The following is a 22,292-nucleotide window of genomic DNA, read 5'->3' on the forward strand; positions in this document are numbered from 1 at the left end:
GTAAAAAGCGACTTCAGTGTATAGTTTTATCTTTTGTGTTTACGGCGCTATGGGGTTGCTACCCCGTTGGTAGCCAAATGAGCGCTCTCTTGCCACCAACGGCGTAGCAGCCCCATAGCGCCGTAAATACAACAGATAAAATTGTACTTTCTTCAACAATATTGTTGATAATATTTAACTCTACCATTGCCTTTACACTACTTTTTCAAATTCTGTTTCGCTGAGGCACTGTAATCAAATTAGCATCTACTGAGCAGAAAACCTAAAACGAAGCCTGCAAAAAAATGTCTTTTTATCTCATTTGAAAGTCCGTCGTTACTTGAATCTAGCAGTTTTTTTTTATTTCAATTTAGTTAATATTTAACGAAAAAACTAATGAAAATCGAAAATAGAGTGATTTATTCTTTCACAGATATCAACCAAGCCGATTATTTGAACAATTCCAGCTCAAAACGCTGAAAAGAAGGCAAATTTGATTGGAATTAAATTTTCCGGATATGTTGGATACCACGCAAGAATTCATTTTCCACTAAACTTGAATTCTTTTCGTCAAATATAACTTTTTACATGAGCATATTTAGAAATGAGTGTACTTTTTTTCAAAAAATCATCTTGAAAGCTACTTATTTGAGCTGATATTGGAAAATAGGTAAATCGGAGGGGATGGTTTTGAGATAATGGACATTCTATGATTTTGAACATGGTTGTGAAAAGTTTTTTCTTTTAGTTTATTTTTTCCTGAAAATACACTAAATTTCTTATAACTTTTCCTCTAACGTCATTTTGATCAAATAAGTAGTTTTCAAGACACGATTTTTTGAAAAAAGTAATCTCATTTCTAAATACGCCCTTTTGAACAGTTACTCTTCAACATTACAGTTACAGTTACCTTGAAATAAATTTCTTTATTAGGGTTGATGCGTAGAAGATTTTCCGATCAATTGGAGTAAAAATATTTAAAGTCGATCGGGAAACAGCTAAGCTATTAGCTCGAACTCTCTAATTTTTTCGTGACGCTCACATTTTGTGATTTTTTGGAATAACACCCTATCCCAAACCTTGCGTTAGACGTAGTCCTATGTCAAAAGATCTTTGGGTAATTACTGGTCTCTGCCCGAGCAGATATCACTTAAATAAAATAGGTGAAAATGATACCGATGATTGTTGTTTTTGCCGAATTGAAATAGAAACTGCTGAACATATATAGTAACTGTGCTGCATTATTTAAGCAAAGGATGTCAATATTTGGAAAGGGGTTATTAAAGCCCCCTAAAATTCGGCGAGGCGATCCTGGTAAGGTGTTAGACTTTATAAAACGAGTCGAGCTTAACTGAAACCGTGCGCTACGACCAACATTGTCCTTCACAACTTGATTGTGACAGGATATTTAATTAATGGGGTGCAATGGGAAGGCAATAACGAAAACCTGATGGTTCAAATTGCTAAATTGCAAACATGTGTGGTAAACGCAGAAAATAACTACGCTAATAATTTTCGCGTTGGACTCTAAATAGGTGGAAACTCCGCAATATATACTAAACATTTGAGCAGGTCGAATATTTTGTCTGACATTCTGCCATTCGTGATTCGGCCATATGTGTTTCGGCCATTTGTAATTCAGTCATTCGTGTTTCGGCCATTTGTGATTCGGTCATTAAATCTACTATTTTGTCTATTTGTATTTCAGCCATTCGTACACTCAAAATAATTTTCACGTCGAAATTATAGAAAAAGTGATGTAAATATTTTTCATCCATTTCCTGTACTATATACCATTTCCTGTACTGTTTACGTGTATTATTTGCGTTAGTGTGAAAATCAAGTAGATGTTATTTTTTCCAATAACACTAAGCTGGAAATCACGTAACACCCTGTAGAGTAATTTACATGATATTTCACGTGGAATGTACGTGTGGATTATTTTGAGTGTAGATAATCTGGCTTGTACTAATTGGCTGAAAAACAAATGGCCGAAATCCAAATGGCCGAATTTCAACAACTGTCACAGAAGGCCGAAATTATATTTGGCCGAGTCACGAAAGGTCGAATCCCTATTTGGTTGAGTCTCAAAAGGCTCAACATGAAAAGACGAATTTTCTCGATATGCCCAAATAACTATTCAATAAAAAACAAAAATTGAAAAGTAGTTAATAAATAGCTTAATGGAATATAACTGTTTACTCCAAAACAAAAAAATATGTTGTGTTTTTTATCGCCTGGATTCAATTGTAACTGTTAATATTCGGTAGGGCAATCTTCGGAGAAAACAATAGAAACCTTTTGTAAAGAAGCGTTTAGTGCTCCGCAGTACAGTTCAAAGCAAGAAAAACTATTTGAATTTTTGAATATTCCAAGTAATGTACCAACTACTACCCTCCATGACCGTAATATGTAGGGGAAGGGCGGTAAAGACGGACACCTTAAGGTCAAGAGTCAATATCTACTCAAATATAACTGTATTGATTGCAATTTTCATACAAACTGAAACTTTAAGTCTCTGTCTAATAAAGTTACAGCGTGTACTAGAAAATTTCTTCCAAAATTTATACTTTTTTTAATATTATAAACATTATGTATAAATCAGAGTTTCTGCGCATGGGCGGGAAAGACGGACACTTGATATGGGAAAGACGGACACTCGCGAAAAGGTGTCACGCGCCGACGAATTATCAGTATTAAGAAAGATTAACATATTTCATCATGTATTTAGGAAAGAATAGGCTTGGGAAAACCCCCTACCCAATTCCCCCTTTGAGCGAGGAAATAAAATGGTTCCCTTTTATAATCTTCAATATTTTAATTGGTGATGAATTAATCGTTTCTAAAAGTTGGCCTATTCCAACTGTTAAATGACTTCTGGATACTTTTACATGTATAATATGCAAGTATTTGCAATTTAAATCGTTGTTAGGCAAAATGAATACGGAATCTTTGTGTCCGTCTTTCCCTACCTTCGGGTGTCCGTCTTTCCCGACTTGGATACCATTTTTTCAAACTTTAATAACTTTTTACTGAATATTCAAAAATTCACTAGATTTCCAATGGACATTCAGTGAAGGGTCAAACTAACGTAATGTCGTCGATATAGCACGAAAGTATTGCTTTTTAATGATTTACCAGCTGTTTTTTTCACACACAAAATTACATCGGTTAGCGTATTTAGGCATTTTTTCTTTGTTTTGCTTATAAATTTGACAGCTGCGCTGCTAGAAATCGGCAGTTTAATTCAAAAGTGTTTATTCAGTCTATAGAAACATTTCCCATCATTGGTTTGCTTCAAAAAATTATTGTTTATGAAATATGATAAGTGTCCGTCTTTCCCGCAGTGTCCGTCTTTACTGCCCTTCCCCTACAATCCAAAGAACAGAAGAAAAGACTAAATGATATTACCCCTTGAAAAAGACACCAACAAAGTGTCGAAACGTCGGGAAAACATCAAACTTCAGTCTTGATAAATTTCTCCGAAGACTGCCCTGCCGAATATCAACAGTTACAAAAAATATGCTTCAAGAACCCCTTTGTTTAATGCTTAATAAAAGTGCTATTACATCAACAAAAAATTTGTTGCTTATGTTATAACCATTTACAAATTTTGAATTCAATTTAACGAAGATTTAAATTTTGAATACAAATTAGGTGAGTCCGAACGAGTGGTAGCGAGTAAGGACCCCATTCGTTTGAGAATATGTTCGGTCGAATACGACAGTCGCCCATTTGTGATTCGGCTATTAGATTAGAGCTGTGATTAGAGCTATTATACCGTTTGTTAGTACGGCCATTTGTGTTTTGGTCATTCGTGCCTTGATCCTTTGTGTTTTGGTCATTCGTAGGTAATCCATTGTAAACGTTTCCTAGATGATGCATAGCGAGTCGTCCGCAGGCCGCGAGTTTTAGCAAGCGTTCTGCCGTTGGAAGTGCCGGAAATCACCCATATTTAGGTGCATACATTTTCCGAGGTTTATTGATTAGTAAGGGTTATTCCTTAGTTCGGTCCGAATGAAGCCCGCGAACATTTTCTGACATTCTGCCATTCGTGTTTCGGCCATGTGTGCTTCGGTTATTTGTTATTCGGATATTAGATCTACTGGAAGTTTTGAGCTCTTTTCAAATTTTGTGAAATAAATTTATCTGTGGTTGATGATGTATACTGTAGGGAAAGGAAAATGAATTGATTAAGAGCCTGCTTAGAACTTTAAAAAAATATAGCACAAGGAGCTCTGGCACCATGCAGTTTCCGATAAACCCTGGGAAATTTGTTAGACCAACCAGACCCAACCATTCACTCATTAACACAGGTCGCAGTATATTGAAAATTAGAGCCGTCTACGTAGTTCACTGTAGCAAATCACTAGTACTATTACCACATTATTGTGAGCGAAGCTTTTTACGAGAATCACTTGCTGGCCATCTTTGTGCAGTGCAAAACAACTCTGCAATGAGCTGGGCAATAACCATCCCATTTTAGCAATCTCAATACTGCTGAAACACAACACTTCCCGACGAATGACTCTATCACTTGTTAACTATTCTTCAAGAGTTAGCACGAACTTAACTTTAACCCACTAACGGGCAACATCGTAAAAACAATGCGCTGAGGCTAATGACTATTGCATGAAAGTATACTTGAACAAACATCTCAAATTTTGACTTTTGGTAAATGACCCATTGGTTTGACTTTCATGCAAAAATCATTATCTGAAGAAGCACCAGATAAGAAATATATAGTTCGATTTCTCTTTTTTCTGTCTTACACTCTACCCAGAATGTTTTTCAATTCAGCTATATTGATCTAAAACTAATTTTTGAGTGTCTTATGAGAATCTCAAAATATGGGTAAAAGAAAATTAAAAATTTCCAGTATTCATTTGGCGAATAATTAAAAATATCACAGTCACTTTAACTTTAATTTCGAGTCCAATTTAAGTCCATTTTCAAGTACGATTTGGACATGTCCAATTACAAGTTCAATGTCAAGTCCAATTTCACTGTTCTATTTTATAGCCAATTTCTTGTCTAATTCTTGTCCAATTTCAACCCCAATTTCAATTTAATTTTTTTTCAAGCCTTATTTAATTTCAATTTTATGTCCGCTTTCGTGTTTAATTCAAGTCTAATTTTAAGTCCAATGTAATGTCGGATTTAATTCCAATATCGACTTCGATTTGAAGTCCAATCAAAGACTAATTTAAAGTGCAATTTCAAAATTTGAAGTTCAACCGGGGTACAATTTCAAACTCAATTTCACCTCCCATTTTAAAGACAATTACAAGTTAATTTTAAGTCCAATTTCAGCTCCGATTTAAAGTCTAATTTCAAGTCCAATTTTAAATCCGATGGCCAATCCAATTTCAAGTCAAATTTAATTCTGATTTCAAACCAAATTTCAAGCCTAATTTAAGCTTACCATCTAGTCTAATTTAATTCCAATTTATGTATGACTCAAAGTCAAATTCAGGTCCAGTTTGAAGTCCAATTGTTTTGTTTAATCCAAGTTTAAACAACACGTCACGTCCAAATTCATCTAAAGTTCAGTTTTAAGTTTGATTTCAAATCCAATTTAACTTTTATGGTTGGGCTCAGACTGGAACACACATTCCGTCTTCCCTGTAAAATTTGTTGTAAAAGATTCCTCACTTTGGAGTTGTCAACCCATCCGACCGGCATTTTCTGCGATGAATAAATTAATTATGTAAAAAAGATCCGCTCTCCCACGATTATTTGGTAATTTTCTGTCCAAAACTTTCTTTGCTACTGTTTGGGTCTGGGCATGCCAGTGATTTCAGCTATTACTTGCTGCCTTCTCCTGTGAAAAAGCACATAGAAGTTAAAATAGTTAATTGTATGGCATCAATGTCCATATTCAGTATTCATAAGATTTTCTCAACATTGGGATTTTCTCAACTGTCTGAAGGAGCTATCCAGTAGTATTAGATTAAGTAGAATACAATGAAGGTATAGATATAGACTATAGGTTTAATTTTCGATAGTAATAGAGAGCAAATGCTATAAAACTAAACAAACGAGTTCGTTCTTGCTAGATCATTAGGCGCAGTTTTCCTCGCGGATTTGCATAATGTAGCAAAGCATGGCGCTCTGTATGCAAATGTACACGTCCTTGGCATTTCTAGATTCTCGCTCTCTACGGTCATAACCTTTTCTGCGATATATGTTATTAAGTATAACGTTTCATTTCTGACTTCCATAAAAACATGTAATGTCGTATTTCTGCACTGATGTCTGACTGTCCAATTTGCTTCGCGAAGGCGGGAATTACGCCAATTAAAAGATCTACGGTACAAATGCCTCCATAGCGCCAACTGAATCTCGTTCATACTTGCAATATGGTTTTGCTTCCATAACTAGCAGCTCTAACTTTCGGCCTAATTCAGCGCAATTCTTATTCCGTGTCTTTAAACGCGCTCCAATTTTACTCAAAATTTGAGAGCTTTTCTGAATGTTTTAGACTGTAAGTATCTTCTTAAAGTGTTCTCTTTTGACTCAGGATGCTCTTTAAAAGGTCATTTTTTTTAAAAGGTCAATAAAAACTTTGCCGCTATATAACAATACTGAAACGAATGTAGCACTCATAAGCTTTAATGTGTTATAACTATTTTCATAGAAATGTAAGTAATTTGCTAAATTTTATTTAATAAACATCAAAACCACTGTTTTTCCACTAGCACGTAATTGGGCTGAAAAAACAGAAGCAATCGCTTACGCGTATCCGCTCTTGATGATGGTTTGGAAAACACACAATTATGATCACGTTTACTTATTCTAGCAACTAAACAGCTATGAATATGATGTCACAGAACAATTCTACTTCAGAAGAACACAAAAATTCCCCTCTGATATGAAAATATAAATCAATTTTCATTCACTAGCAATCTGCAGCATTTTGCTTTTAATTTCAGCATATGGTGCTTTATTTACGACTACTACCAAGATGTGATGCAGTTGTCCCTGAAACTCTTCTATCGTGTTGACATAGCTAGTATTTGAGTGACAACCACTTGCTTCTGGTGCTAGTGTATATGTACGATTCAATGATACACTAGCGACGGCAGCAAGCTGTTGTTACTGCAAAACTAGTTATCTTCAGTGAGCCGGCATCTAGGCAATATCGACACGTTATCCATCGGTCTCTCTTTTGATCTGTTTTTGAAAAGCATCTAATCCCTGTGCAGGCTATAACACTATATAAAATGGGCCCAATTTAGCCGCAGTGACTTCATCATTTCTCGCGACTTTAACTCAAATTCAGTAGCGTTTTATTAAGACCAAAATACACGCCGTTATTCAGTAAATATTATTCTATTAACTGGTATAAAAATTTTGTTTCGAATAAATATAGTTGCAACGTAATTCCTGAATATTATTTAGGCTACCGCGTAATGGGCTGGAAATAGCCTCCCGTACCATAGATTTGCCTAAATTTGCCTAAAAAATATTGATTTTTTTATGGTTTCATAAGGTTTGATCTTTGGTCAACAAACAAACTCCAATTTTTATATTTTTTCTAGAAAACTCTTTATACAAATCGTTCAAAGTTCAAAAATTTTGTTTTTGAGTTACAAGTTTATAAAGATAGGTGGCGACAATAAAATGGAAACTCTTCATCTTTAGGAACCAAAAAGGAACCAGAAATATTCGTTTCTTTGCCGCGTCTTCGAAGACTACCAAACAAGTTTATACATTATTATTCGTCAACATATAAAAGATATTTTCTCCTAATTGAATAGAATCCAATCTATAAACCATTGGAATGTTATGAACACAAATAATATGTAATTTCGAATCAGTCACTGATAAAGCCGGCACCATGAACATTGATTCAACGCTAGCAGTCTGTCCCATTTCGGTTTGAGGTTTTTGAATAATCTAATTGAACAACTATTTGAAATGATCAGCAGCAATTACCCTCTACGTTTTGTTTTCCTGTCCAGATAAGGTGCTATTGATTTCAACCTGTTTGCATGCTGAGTGCTATGTTACCTCTGTGAACGATCACAGAGTGAGTAATGAACCGTGAGAAGCTGAACGAACTTTCGGAGTGGAAAACTAAGTGAGAATTATATCAAACAGATCGTTGCCTACCGAAAGGCGTATTGACTGGCAGGCTTTTCATTCCAGTTCCAGCTTGTACTTCTATTGAAAGTTTATGTGTTTGAAATGAGATAATATTTATTTTCTGTTATTATAACAGTTGTAATACGCAGCAATTTATTATGTGCATTACTTGGATAATAAAACACTCAAGCATATTGTTCGTTAATCTATCAACGGCACCTTATCGAAGCTAATGGAATATTGCAATTTAATCTAAAGCTGGTTTACACGGTTTAAAGGTGGTTGTTATTCAGCCATATGAGCTGGTAATCTCAATCAGCACAACTGATAAGCCAGGCAATAACCTAGGTTTGACGTAGTCGTAAACTGCCCTTATGCCAACCATACAGTTCAACGGCAACTTAACTGCAATCTTCCGCTCTCGTTATCAGCCGGCATACCAAACCAAAATTGTCGGGCATTTGTGCCGGTTTACGTCGTTTCTATATGACTTTATCCACTTACGCTGCTATGGAACAGGGTTGTAGTCATTACAAGTAAATTCAAAATAATTTAATGTCAAAGGGGGAGCTCCAGATAATTTGTGGTACACTAAACCATTACACAATGCTTTGAAGCTTGACTTGATCCCTGATAGTAGGATATGGATATTTGTAAGACAATAATATTGTCTATTATCGTCAGTCGTCAGCAGTGAAAGCACTTTCAGCAGTGTTCGTATGCATCATGCGGGTACTGAGCTCAGCTCTGATAAAAATTATGTGACTGCACGTAGCTAATCGTTCATTTCAGTTATGACAGGCAGTGCTATGCAATGGTCGGCAGCACCGGCCTTGTTTTGTAGTGCAACAGTGGACGCGCGAGTGTCCGGAAGGACGCACTTTTGGTGTTCGTTTATTTAATTGTTAGAGTTTTGCTCATACTTTCGGTTGATGAAAGCGTAAACAAATGCGGGAAGTGTTTCTTCTTCAAGCATTTAATGCTTGAAACATAAAAGTGCCTTTGAAGTTAAATAGCAAGTTAATGTTGCAGTGCATAGTAAATAAAGAAGCAAAAATATTTGCTAGTAAATTGCTCTGTCTAAAGGCCATTGCGTAAAGTAAATTTGGTGTATTAAAAATGGCTCTAATTTTTGAAGTGTAAGTACAAAAGTTAAAGAAGTTTAAGGCAAAAACGGCAAAAAGGCAAATGGTACAGGATGCATTTGAAATAAAAATAGGAATAATAAAATCTATTCCCCAACGCAATTCATTCGTATATCAACTTTCACCACACCTCCCATGCTCGGTTTTACCTTGCAAAAAACAAAAAACATATTGTCATCGACCTACCGAATTCACCGCAGGACTTGGCTGAAGATAACCTCTGACTCTCTCTCTCTCTTTCTCGTTTAAACTTTATGTAATTGCAGGAATAAAGACGACACCAAAATGGTCTCCAAAGTAATTAGTTTTGATGAGGTTGTTAAAACATCAATTGAAACATTTCGTAACACATTCGGCTCGGAGCCCGATATTGCCGCCTGTGCACCGGGCCGTGTCAACCTAATCGGAGAACACGTGGACTACAACGATGGGTTCGTCCTGCCGATGGTGAGTCCTTATATAAGTAAACACAGCTCACATATTGTGTGGGGCGCGGGTAAGGTTGCTGGTACCGGTACGGCAGTTGTTACGGCAACAAAATAGCTACCGGCAGCAGTGTCATCAAATGTGTGATCAAATACGACAGACTGCTGTAACCGGTGGTCCCTTTATGGCAACCGGAAGCATATTTAGCTGGAAATCGACCAGACTCGACATACAATCGAACTGTTACGGTTGCCCTGTCGAGAATGACAATCTACCAATGGCCGGAGGGCACCGACGGCAGGGTGCGCCGGAAAGGGGCAACTTCGGTTGTGATAGTAAATATCATCATAGATATCATGCTGCCTCCTGCCAAGCGGAAAGAGCTTACTTCTCCGGCCGAAGCAGTCACCACAGAAAGGGTTCAAAATTACACATTGAAGGGTGGCCACTGAATTATCGGAAGTTTGTAGAGCATCTGTCTTTACGGAGAACATTTACACGTTGTCAATAATTTAATAACTATCTCGAACTAATGCTGGTAGGAGTATATCATCGGTCATAGTCGAGACATTAGGCTTAGTCAATTTCAGAACGACGTTTGCACTAAATGTATTCAAGCAAGCACTTGATTAATCCTATTGAACATCAAAAGTGGTAAGGTATATTAGTCGAACCGAGTCCGTCTTCATGTCCTTCCTAGATTTTACTTTAAACTACAAGAGAGCAGACCATAGCTTATTTTAAATGATGTTCTATTTCTATGCTAGAACAGTTATTGCAGTTTTTTTTACATTATTAAGTGTTATTTTCTAAATTTTCCAGGCACTGCCCATGGTAACTGTTATTGTAGGAAAAAAGAACTACACCCCATCCACCTGTGATGTTGTGACCTGTTTCGAAGGTGCCCAAGAGGAGAAGCGAACACAATTTGACAGCAGTAACATTGCACGAGGGGTTCCCAAGTGAGTAGCAAATCGTAGATGTTGAGTCAAGTGTCATTTGCATATGCAAATGATAATGATCTCTATAGCGAATATAGAATGGAGATATTTGCATTAAAACTAGTAAATTCATATGAACGGTAATTTTACAATATCGTATTCGATGCACAAAATCAGCATATAACGGCTATTTTGAACGTACTGAGAAAATATAAGCTCTCAATGATTACAAATATTTTTTAATGTGGTTTTAACCGTTTAGTCATTCACCATTATAAGTACATATTTATATACGATTAGATCCGACTAATGATAATTAAAGTCTGCTCCATTTAGAACATGAAATTATTTTCTTATGACGGCAGTTGACGGAGGAAACGGTAGAAAAAATAGTAAAACAATGGTGGTTATAGTAATCAAATCATAAGTTTAAAATTATAGTATAAAACTGTTGTACTATAATACTTTTACTAAGTTTGTATAGCATTCCCCCCAAACTGGGATATCCATGTATCGAATTAAACAATAATTAGAACCAATTATAATCGGATTCGAGCCCAATTTTTCCCCCTGAGTTAAGTTATATGCGCACAGTATTTACTGTGTTTATTGGGCACGTCTTTTTTATCATCTAGCACACCTCCCCCATTTTGGGAGAATGGTATAAACGTTTCGATTTCTAGTTACCTTTCTAGTTCTAGTTACCAATCGTGTGCCTCAGTTAATGTGAGGGTTGAATGCCCTTGGTATAGAATACACTAAGTACTTTTTTACGTGGTTTGTTTTTTCATTTATTGAGAACGGGGCAACTTAGAGACCATTCATTTATTTCTCAATACATTTGGGAGAGGCCCGACATTCGTCACGTATTTTGTAAATGGTCCCTATGTTGCACCGTTCTTGAGTAATCTAAAAAAGCAAACCGTATAAAAAAAGACTTGAGTTTATCGCTTATCCCAGCATTAGAAAATGCCTCGTTCAATACACCATCTCTGCAACGATACCCCAGCTACCACCAACTCGTATATCAATGTACAAAAACTATCGTAAATATCTCCTAACAAACTCAAAGTCGTAACTAAAGCTGGATAAAGTGGGATCAAGTTGATTTTCTGTCGTATATAATGATAATGACTGACTTACATACATACAATTTCAGCACAAAATCGTAGAGTAGTACGGAGCGACTCACGCTTAATCGGATATTATCGTACATAAATACTTATATAGTTGTAACGCTCAAAGTTATTCGTAATCACGTATATCGCCTCCGAAATAGTACGGATATGTCAATTTTGCGCATGAAATACGATTTATTTAGCACGTATATCTGTACGTAATGCTGATTTTTACCTTTTTTATACATATGAAAATGCTAGCTGGGACATCATGCTACCGTCGCGTTAATCGCCCAGTTAGTTTCGAGGTACGATGCTGGTCTAACAAATCAGTCGTCGTATGTTAGAATCTCGGCTAGGCGGTGCTCCTAGATAAAGTCAGTAGGATTGTTACACTAGCCCCGTAACTGACCTGTACTCTTAACAGCCGGCCGCGAAGTCTGTCGATAAAGAAGATTCAAGTCTTAGAAAGACGTTTAAGCCTAAGGTTTTGCTAAGGTTACCGTCGCGATAAATGCGAATAGACTCAAAAAAGTGGGTGCGTCATCGTGTCGGTAATTATCGGTATCGTTTAGATTCCGACCGCATTCAAAGAGCTGACTACTGAACCGAGTCAGTCGTCTGCAGCTGGAAAAACGTGTAAAACTTAGGCGATTAGTCGTGGCAGCAATTTAGGCTTTCACAGTGGCCTAGTTTGATAGAATCAAGCAGATCCTTTTTTTCAAGCCGTTTGTTCGGGATTTGCCGCGAAAGAATCCCCCAAGAAAGCCGGTATCTCGGAACCGCGTGTGAAGAAAAGTGTTACGTCTGCGATATTTCAGGTTGAACCGGTTTTTTCAGTTTTTGTGCATTTGTCACAGTACATGCTCCCGACATTCCCCGGATAGTAAAAATTTGGTCCGCAGTTGCGCGAGCCCCCATGAAACCCGCCTGATAATTCCCTACGAAACCTTGTGCTATCGGTGACAACCGGCGTAACAGGATCTGGGAGAGTACCTTGTAGGCGGCGTTTACCAGCGTAATACCACGATAGTTGCAGCAGTCTAGCCGATCACCCTTTCTGTAGATGGGACAAACCACTCCTTCCATCCATTCCTCCGGTAGCTTTTCCTCCTCCCAAATCCTAGAAATAACCCAGTGTAGAGCCTTTGCTAGCGTTTCTCCGCCATGTTTATAAAGCTCTGCCGGTAGGCGTTCCTTCCCAGCGGCTTTATTGGTCTTCAGCAGTCTGATTTCTCGTTTGACTTCTTGGAGATCAGGTGCTAGGACATCACTATCTTCCATGGGCGCTCCTAGGTTAATTTCCGTTCCGCCTTCTTCTGCGACTTCGCCATTGAGGTGTTCATCGAAGAACTGCTTCCATCTGTCGACCACCTCGCGCTCGTTTGTAATTAGATTCCCTCCCTCGTCCCTACACATGTCAAATTTCGGTGTGTAGCCCTTTCGAGTTTGGTTCACCTTCTCATAAAACTCGCGCGTGTCATTAGCTCGGAATAGTTGCTCTAATTCTTCACGATCTCTGTCCTCCTTTTGGCGCTTTTTTCTCCTCAGGATCGTGGTCAACTGGTTCCTAGCTCGTCGGTATTTGGCCAGGTTCTCTCTAGTGGCAATACTTAGATAATTTCTCCAAGCATTTTTTTTTCTCTTCCACCGATTGTTGGCATTCCCCATCAAACCAATCATTTTGTGTACTCCGAGGCTTAATACCTAGTGCCGCGGTAGCGGCCTCTCCGATGGCCGAGCGTATTCTGCCCCAATCGTCTTCGAGGTTTGAAGCACCTAACTCCTCGGAAGAAGGCAGTGCCTCATTCAGTACTAGCGCGTAGTTCTCGGCAGCTTGTGGGTTGTCTAGCTGCCTGATGTTCAACCAAGGAGGGCGGCTTTGACGTGTCCGGTATACGGTGGACAACTTTGAGCGCACATGTACTGCTACTAGGTAATGGTCAGAATCAATATCCGCACCCCGACGGGAGCGTACGTTCGTGATGTTAGAGAAGAACCGGCCCTCTATGAGAACATGGTCAATTTGGTTCATTGTACGTTGGTCAGGTGATCTCCAGGTGGCTTTGTGGATATCCTTGCGCGGGAAAAAGGTGCTTCAGATCACCAGGCCTCGGGAAGCTGCTAAGTTTATACATCGTTGGCCGTTATCGTTTGTGTCGGTGTGCAGGCTATGGGGTCCTACCACCACCACCACCACCGGTCTATACATTTCTTCCCTACCGACCTGGGCGTTCATATCCCCGATGACGATCTTGATGTCCCGTGACGAGCAGCTGTCGTACGTTGCCTCCAGCCTCGCGTAGAACGCTTCTTTCTCATCATCGGGTCTACCTTCGTGCGGGCAGTGCACGTTAATGATGCTATAATTGAAGAAACGGCCCTTTATCCTCAATACACACATTCTCTCGTTGATCGCCTTCCAATCAATCACGCGATCCTGCATTCCGCCCAGAAAATTATTTTATCCATATTTTATTATCACCGAATGGATAGAAACAATAACTTGAATAACTGAACTTGTAGAGTATGTTTTTATAACGCTTGTTTATTACCGGGCTTCCTATCATTCTTTTTTTACCTTTCGATGAAAGACTTTGTCCATACTTCGAATATAAAATGAAACGGTTCGATGCGACCATAGTTAAATAAAAAGAAATGGTACGTTACGACCTTCAGTAACTAAAATACTCCTACGTAGTGATAAAATGAAATGATGTGATGTGATGATGTGTGTGTGTATATATATATATATATATATATATATATATATATATATATATATGACACATTCCGCGGGCCGGTATACCAATCAGACATTTTATAAAAGTTGCTTTTAGCATAGTTGAATATTTTTCCATGATTGGGCAATGTTTGAACCTTTAAAAACTGCCATAATTGGTATTCTAGCATTTTCGGAAGTTATATAAAACGTGCATCGAAAATAGATGAAATTTACAAGAAATAAATGATTTTTCGTGATATTTTTTAAAATGTTGCTACAGTGCGCTAAAACATTTAATAATATCACTTGTTTTCGACCAACATACAAAGAAATATATGCTGAATCCATTCCAAAAATAGTTTGGATGTAATTTTGCAGTTATTTTGTATTTCAAGTGGATTGAATAGGACCATTTTTTTGCGTTGTAACGTCACGAAAAAGGTGTACTTTTTCGCTTTCGCAGAAAAGTACAAATTCGAACAATCTAATAATCCGTATTCTATTTGTACTCATAATTACCTTTAAAACGGTGCCTAAATAATAAAGGTAAGTTAAGTAGAACCTAAATTACAACTGATTGAAGCTCGCGTTGTAACGTCACGGCGGTCAGCCGGACGGATTCAAAACAAGTGAGACATAAGTAATAGCATCGAAACCTTAAGATATAGCATAATAGTTGCTTCAGAAAAGTTTCTTCCTTTTAAAAGTACTTTCTAGTGATGAAAAAACATTTGGACATTAGGGTGTCCCTAAGCAGATACAAAAATTATTTTCTCTATTTCAAGTCAGAAATGATTGCTGTCTATAGAAAACTTGTAGAGAAACTAATTTCAACAAATTTTGTTGAACGCTGAAGGTTTCTATTTCTTACATGAAAAAAGTTATAGAGCCAAACTCTTAGAGACACCCTTAAAAATAGTTTTTTTTATCTATCTCTTTAATAACACTTCGTACGTCTTTTAGATATTCTAAGAAATTGGTAATCGAATTAAATTGCACATTTTTGTCGAAAATAGTAGAGATCTATCTTTTTCCCTTTAGGAACTATCCCTTGTTTCTTTTATTTCTACATGTTCACCTACGGTTGCCTTCATAATAACTTTTTTTAGATTTTCCACAGTGTTTTACCCTAAGTTGTACTCCACCATGTACAACATAAATTGACTCACAAAAAACAAGTGAGTTTAGCTGCTCTCCCCCGAGATACACCCCCTTGAAGAGTACATGTAAAAATAAAAAGAAACAGTGATAGCTTCTAAAGGGAAAAAGATAGAGGTCTACCATTTTCGACAAAAATGGGCAATTTAATTAGATCATCAATTTTTTAGAACATTTGCAAGGCAAACGAAGCGTTATTAAAGCGCTAGATAAAAAAAACTATTTTTAAGGGTGTCCCTAAGAGTTTTTCTCTATAACTTTTTTCATGTAAGAAATAGAAATCTTCAGTATTCAACAAAGTTTCTTAAAATTAGTTTTACTACAAATTTTCTGTAGACAGCAATCATTTCTGACTTAAAATAAAAAAAATATTTTTTGTATCTGCTTGAGGACACCCTAATGTCCGAATATTTTTTCACCACTAGAAAGTGCATTTTAAATGAAGAAACTTTCCAGAAGCAACTATTATGCTATGTCTTATGGTTTCGATGATATTACTTATGTCTCACTTTCTTAGAATTACTCCCACTACGCGACGTAATTTGTGAACAACCCCAAAATTACGTAGTCAAAATAGTGAAAGGCATACTAACAACACGTCTTTGGATTATCTGTTATATACAGAAGGCAGCAACAGCGATAATTGACGAATATTAACTGAACAGATTTTTCGTGACGTTACACGGAGCTACGACCCTCTCTGTGTAAAACAAACCGTAGTAACGTCACGAAAAGTAAAAGCTGTTTAAAAATTAACTTCACTAATTATCGGAATTCTGAAAATGGCAAGTTATTCAGTTTTCATTTCTTATCAAATCATAGAAGAAAGTCTTTAGATAAAATTTGAAAGAGAGCAGAATTTTCATGTCATTCAACAGAAGAACCAAAAGACGAATTTCTGGCGCGTTGTAACGTCACGCTACATTTTTGCTTTCCAAAACAATCTGGTTAAAGCAAATGCTATTAATTTGTTCACTTTTAATTGGAAATTTTATGCTCTTTCCAAATATATAATAATGTTTGGGTGTTTCTCAACAATTTTCCCAGCTGAAGCACAAATAGTGTGCAAAGAAAAGTCAAAACGTTGTAACGTCACGGCGGAATGGTTCGGTACGACCATAGATGAATTTAATGATTCAATACAATAATTGTTGATAAAGTAAATGGTTCGGTATGACCATAGATGAATTAAGTGATTCAATACGATCATTGTTTAATGATGTATATGGTTCGGTACAAAGTACAGCACGACAAGAGCTTCCGCGAATCAATTTCGCCACTCAGCACTTTGCCCATGAGTAGCTTGCGATGCCGTTCAAGCGTGTCCAAGCGTGTAACAAAAATCTGCAAAACTGTCCAGTTGCTGTTGCAACTCAGCTAATTTCATCGGCATCAGCTTACTTGGCTGAAGATATATCGTCAGCGAACCGGCGACAAGCGTGGAACTCTCAGTTTGAAATTTACATCGTTGAAGTATATTAGGAATATCTATAGTCCGAGGTGGCTACTTTGAGGGATCCCAAATCCCCAGAAAAATTATCTTCGATTTTCATTGTTAGCAGACGACCAACGAGCTACGAACATAACCAGCTGATAACCTAATTGCTGCGAAAACCTAACTTTCTCAATTTGGCTAAGGTGATTTTGTGGTTGATGCTATCGATCGGCTACCGTCCAGTTGGCTTCGAGGTACGATGCTGGTTTAACAAGCCAGTCGTCATATTTCGAATCTCGGCTAGACGGTGCTGCTAGATAGAGTCAGTAGGATTTTCGCACTAGCCCCGTAACTGTACTGTACTCTAATAGGCGGTCGCGAAGTCTGTCCATAAAGAAGGGTAAAGTTTTCTAAAGACGTTTAAGCCCACAGCTTTGCTATCGAAGGATGCTGCCAAATCGAAATAAATTGCATCAGTTTACTAGCGTGATTACTACCGTTATGTAGGAAGTAAACGACAAAAGGTTGGTCATAGTTGGCATAAACCAGCAATGTATTGTTGGCAAAATCCAATAATGAACATTTTTTCGGCAAGATGGATGGAATTCCATCAGGATGTGGAGTTTACTCATTGATGCTTCTATCATTGATTCGTCAATGTTGATATGATTTAACGACTGAACAAGAAAAGGGACAACTTTAGTAGCGGATTCAATTTGTTCCAGCGTTACTCCTCCGAAAAAAAAAACGGTTTTGAATTTATTCTTCACACCGCACAGATTGATAGAAATATAGACACATACCATGTAAATTCGGTTTGTGCTGGTAGACGCCAGTCGGTAACCATCAGCACCAACGGTTACATGTCAAGGAAGACTTTAATCAACTGATAGCTAGTTAGCGTCGAAAATTTTACGCATAAAGCTAGCACTTTCTCGAATTTCCATACTGGTTTAATATTTTCTTTAAGAGGTTTGGAGGGTCTTTTCATATTGTGCCACACCTCCCCCCTTTTGGGAGAATGGCGTAAATATTATGAGATCTCTAGTGAACTCAAGACGCTTTGTTGTGACCGATTGTGAATTTATCGTAGGGCCACTGATGGGAGTGTGAAACAGTACACGACACTGCGTATTTTTACGTGGTGGAATCAAACGAGTTATGGCCTTTACTTTAGTGAATTTATTGGACGAGAGTGAGAGTTTAGCGTTTATTGCGTTCTATTCGGCTACTGAATACAGACTAAACCTATCGCTCGACTATAATGGACCCGAAACCTATTCTCACCTGACTGAGCTACTACGCCCGCTGGTATTCATGCAGTAAAATTAATGATGAAGATCTGTGTTGATCAATCACGCTCTTTATACGTAAAGCAAAAGCGCGTAGATAACGGCGTAATTCCTAAATTCGAGTCAGTAAAACCTATTAAATTCTAAAACTTTGCGAGAAACTAGATTTATAGAGCACATCCGCGTAAATTCCGAAAATCAGGTAAAACCCCAACCACGTAAAAAGCGACTTCAATGTATTTCAAGGTTTTACCTTTGTTATACAATATAACAAAGGTTTAGGAATTGGTCGAAAAACATGAAGTCGATCTGAGGCCCGGAGGGCCGTGTCACATATACCAATCGATCAGGTTCGACGAATGAGCAATGTCTCTGTGTGTGTGTGTGTGTGTGTGTGTGTGTGTGTGTGTGTGTGTGTGTGTGTGTGTGTGTGTGTGTGTGTGTGTGTGTGTGTGTGTGTGTGTGTGTGTGTGTGTGTGTGTGTGTGTGTGTGTGTGTGTGTGTGTGTGTGTGTGTGTGTGTGTGTGTGTGTGTGTGTGTGTGTGTGTGTGTGTGTGTGTGTGTGTGTGTGTGTGTGTGTGTATGTGTGTGCGCTTCAATTTTCAATCGCCTATTTCTCGGAGATGGCTGAACCGATTCGTCTGCTATAACTTTTATTTTAAAGGTATTTTTACCTAGTATATCACTATTAAATGGTTTCGTGGTCTGACTTTTAGTTTAAAAGTTATAAGCAAAAATGTGAAAACTACGTGACACGATTTTCTCCGGAACCACATAGCCGATTTCATCGATCTTAGTACCAAATAAAAGCTCTTACTATTGCTAAACTTCACGCCAATTTTTATTGAAAACAAACAAGTGGTTTAAAAGTTATGCTTAAAAAACCAGTTTTGACAAGGTTCAAATGATCGCCTGTTTCTCAGAGATGGCCAAACCGATTTACGTGCTATTAGTTTCATTTGGCAGGTAATATAGCCGGATAGATCACTATTGAATGGTTTTTGATTGGATGGTTAATTTGAAAGTTACGAGTAATTCAATACACCACACCAAAATTAACAATAATTTATAATGATTTTAACCAAGAAAAATAACCTAATTTCAATTATTTTAACATCAAACGAGAGGTTTTCACACTACAAATATATATGCAAAATTTCATAAGAATTGATTTTACCGGTCAAAAGATATTAACCCTCGAACACTCGCGCCAACTTTTATAACACAGTTACTCGCGCGCACAATAGCCCAAAACCAAAGAAAACGTGCGCACTAGAGTTTTGACTAGGAAAACTTGGTTTTAAGTTTATCGAACCTTTGGAAGAGTTTCTTGAAATTGAAAGCTCTATCGTCTGGTAGAATTTGATTTTTGATTAATCCCCCTAAAAGTGAAATAAAAAAATTATTTTCCTTCAGTTTCAATATAACACATTGATGTGTTCTGCAAAGTTTTAGAGTATATTATTACAAGAAATTTTGCTGAAGACAGTAACCTTCTATCTCTTCAACGAAGAGATCTTATTTATTGTATATGAATTTGAAAAATCAGTTTTTCTATTTTAGCTCTTTTTGTAATTGTTGTATCACTTTTTCATGTATTACAAAGTTGTATAAATAATAAAAATACATAACTTTGCTGAACATAGTATACCTCTATGTTTCCTTGTTTACGAACTGTAGAACTTTGATTATAAAAAATAACCTGATTTTGACCCCGAATCACTCGACTACCAACAGACGGATACATTTGCTGGTAGTTTTGCTGCACACAGACACCATTTTTCCATATGAAGAAACAAAAGAAAATTCCAGTTGGGGCCAACTGCGGTACACCTCACATGCTACTTGCTTCGTTTCTGTGATGTCGGTTTATGCTAATCTATTTTCCTAACAATTTAAAGTAATAATGCATTGAATAATTCTGACATTTTGCTCATAACAAGTTTATTGAAGAATATACGTTAGTATATACGTAATATACGATTTGTAACTATACAACAATATGGCATTCAAAAACCTACATATGGTGTACAAAATACAACAACGTGAGTAACCGAAGGTTCATAAAAATTGATGAAATTTATTCAAGAAAACTTTATTGTTGTGAATCAAATAGAATGGCGTTACAGGAAATTATGCATAGTTCAAAAACCTATTAACTAGACCTTTACTACGCAATGTATATGTTAAAGAATAATATTTCATCTTACAACTTACTTTTACTTGCACTTACCCTCATTAGTAACAACTTACTCAGCAATTTCATGAGAAAAGAAACTATCAAAATTTATAAGTGCTTCTATTTGTTTCAAATTTTGTAAACTTATTCAATTTCCAAAAATTTCATGTAAACCAAACGTGTCGATTTCTATCTCGCAAATAAGACGGTATAACAAAGGTTCCTTTCGCCACTAGGTGGATTAAATCAGGTTTTATATTTTTATTATTGTTTTCTTCCGTTTATATATTCTAAATCCATATCAGTGCGTATTGTTTTGATATTTCTTCAAAACATTAGCATTGTGTTACTATTGCTTGTGCGATTGTGTGAGCTTCTTTGCTTCCTTGCTCCTCGGATGCACTGAAAGGAGGAAGATGTTCTTAATAAACATACGAACAAATACTAAAAATATCTGCAATGTATTTCGTGAGATCTCTGATATTAGACGATTCAAATCCGTACGACGTTATTCGGTGGCAGTTAGTGGTTATGAGTTACTTATGATATAATTCTATAATTATTAAATTATCAGCAGACAGGAATGCCTCACCGATGTAAAGTGATGTCTGAAATTAATAAATTACCCCAGCTTTTTGACAACAAATGAATTTGGTGGCGAGAAAAGTTTTCATTCTTCGAGGTTAAGCACGAATCAAACCGATGTTTGACGCATTGCTCAGGTACGAAACGCTTTCCATAGCGAACATGTTTTGCATCGATCCAAAGGAAAGGCACTCGAATGATACCAAACATGGTGAATACGGCAGGTGATGTAAAACTTTCTAGCAACGTTTTTTAGTAATCTTCTTTACCAACAATAAGACATAGTTCGAATTGCTTTCCCGTGATGATGTGACTCACTTCTGACCACACTTCTTATAAACGTTATCAGATAGTGTAGATCTCATAGTTTAACGTCAAAACATAAAAGTAATTTCAACGGAAAATATGTATGTTAATATATTTTCAGGAAGGTATTGATTTAACTTTTTCATATTAGAAATTAAAGAAAGGCTATTTGACACATTAATTTTATTTCGTTGTGAAAATGGTATCTACTTTAGAAGCTGTAATAGCTTTCACCATCGAAAATTTTTGTAAAATTGCAAACCATTAAAATGCTGCACCAGAACCCTCCCCCGTTTTCTGTATCTATTGTGTACAATAGTTTTCCACTTGACCGGAAAACTGCACATGTTTTCGTGCGTGTACGCATCAGAAAAGCGTCAGTGCTGCGAACTAGCACGTACATTATAGTGTCCGTTGCAGAGCAACCCCTAGTCCATGAATCTTTTATCTTTCGAAGCCCACTCGATGCACTTCTCCGAGCAAGCAAGCACTCCGAAGCGCGAATCCTGCCAGCTGACCGGCAAAAGTGTGCATACTACTCGAATAAAATTAATCAATTTTCGGACCAAGCCCAAAATGCTTCGGCGTTTTACATAGATCGCACAGCGTCGTTCAAATTAGTATAAACACACAAGAACAAGTTGCATGCGCTAGCTGCTACTGAACCGCCAGCCAGCCAGCCTGCCAGCGCCCAGCCCAACCCAGAACTGCTCTGTTTTTCTGCCATCGCGAATTGACCAGCTCGTAGTGGGCTAAAATTTCCATGAATTATGAACACGTTTGCACATTCATTATGCAAAATTTTCCGCGAGTTTTGATGTCGTATTATTTAATTTTAATACATGAATATGAAAACGAAGCAGCAGAGGCCTGGCACCGAAAGGATACCCAGGATATGTTTGCGATGTTCTG

At 37.2% G+C, this 22,292-nt stretch overlaps 1 protein-coding gene across 2 annotated transcripts in view; it reads left to right on the forward strand.

Moving 5' to 3' along the window:
- LOC128744582 (galactokinase-like) overlaps positions 1 to 22,292 on the forward strand; it is a 99,459-nt gene that overhangs the window by 43,467 nt on the left and 33,700 nt on the right. Inside the window, exons 1-3 of one of the 2 annotated variants that reach the window (XM_053841705.1) lie at positions 8,974 to 9,209; positions 9,482 to 9,662; positions 10,464 to 10,603. In XM_053841705.1, the coding sequence (XP_053697680.1) occupies positions 9,190 to 9,209; positions 9,482 to 9,662; positions 10,464 to 10,603 (341 nt within the window). In that variant the 5' untranslated portion in view covers positions 8,974 to 9,189. Of the gene's footprint in view, positions 1 to 8,973; positions 9,210 to 9,481; positions 9,663 to 10,463; positions 10,604 to 22,292 lie in introns of those variants that run through there. The other variant, XM_053841706.1, reaches the window with a different exon arrangement.

The sequence above is a fragment of the Sabethes cyaneus genome, chromosome 3 (assembly GCF_943734655.1).
Source record: "Sabethes cyaneus chromosome 3, idSabCyanKW18_F2, whole genome shotgun sequence".
In the NCBI taxonomy this organism is placed as follows: Eukaryota; Metazoa; Arthropoda; class Insecta; order Diptera; family Culicidae; genus Sabethes; species Sabethes cyaneus.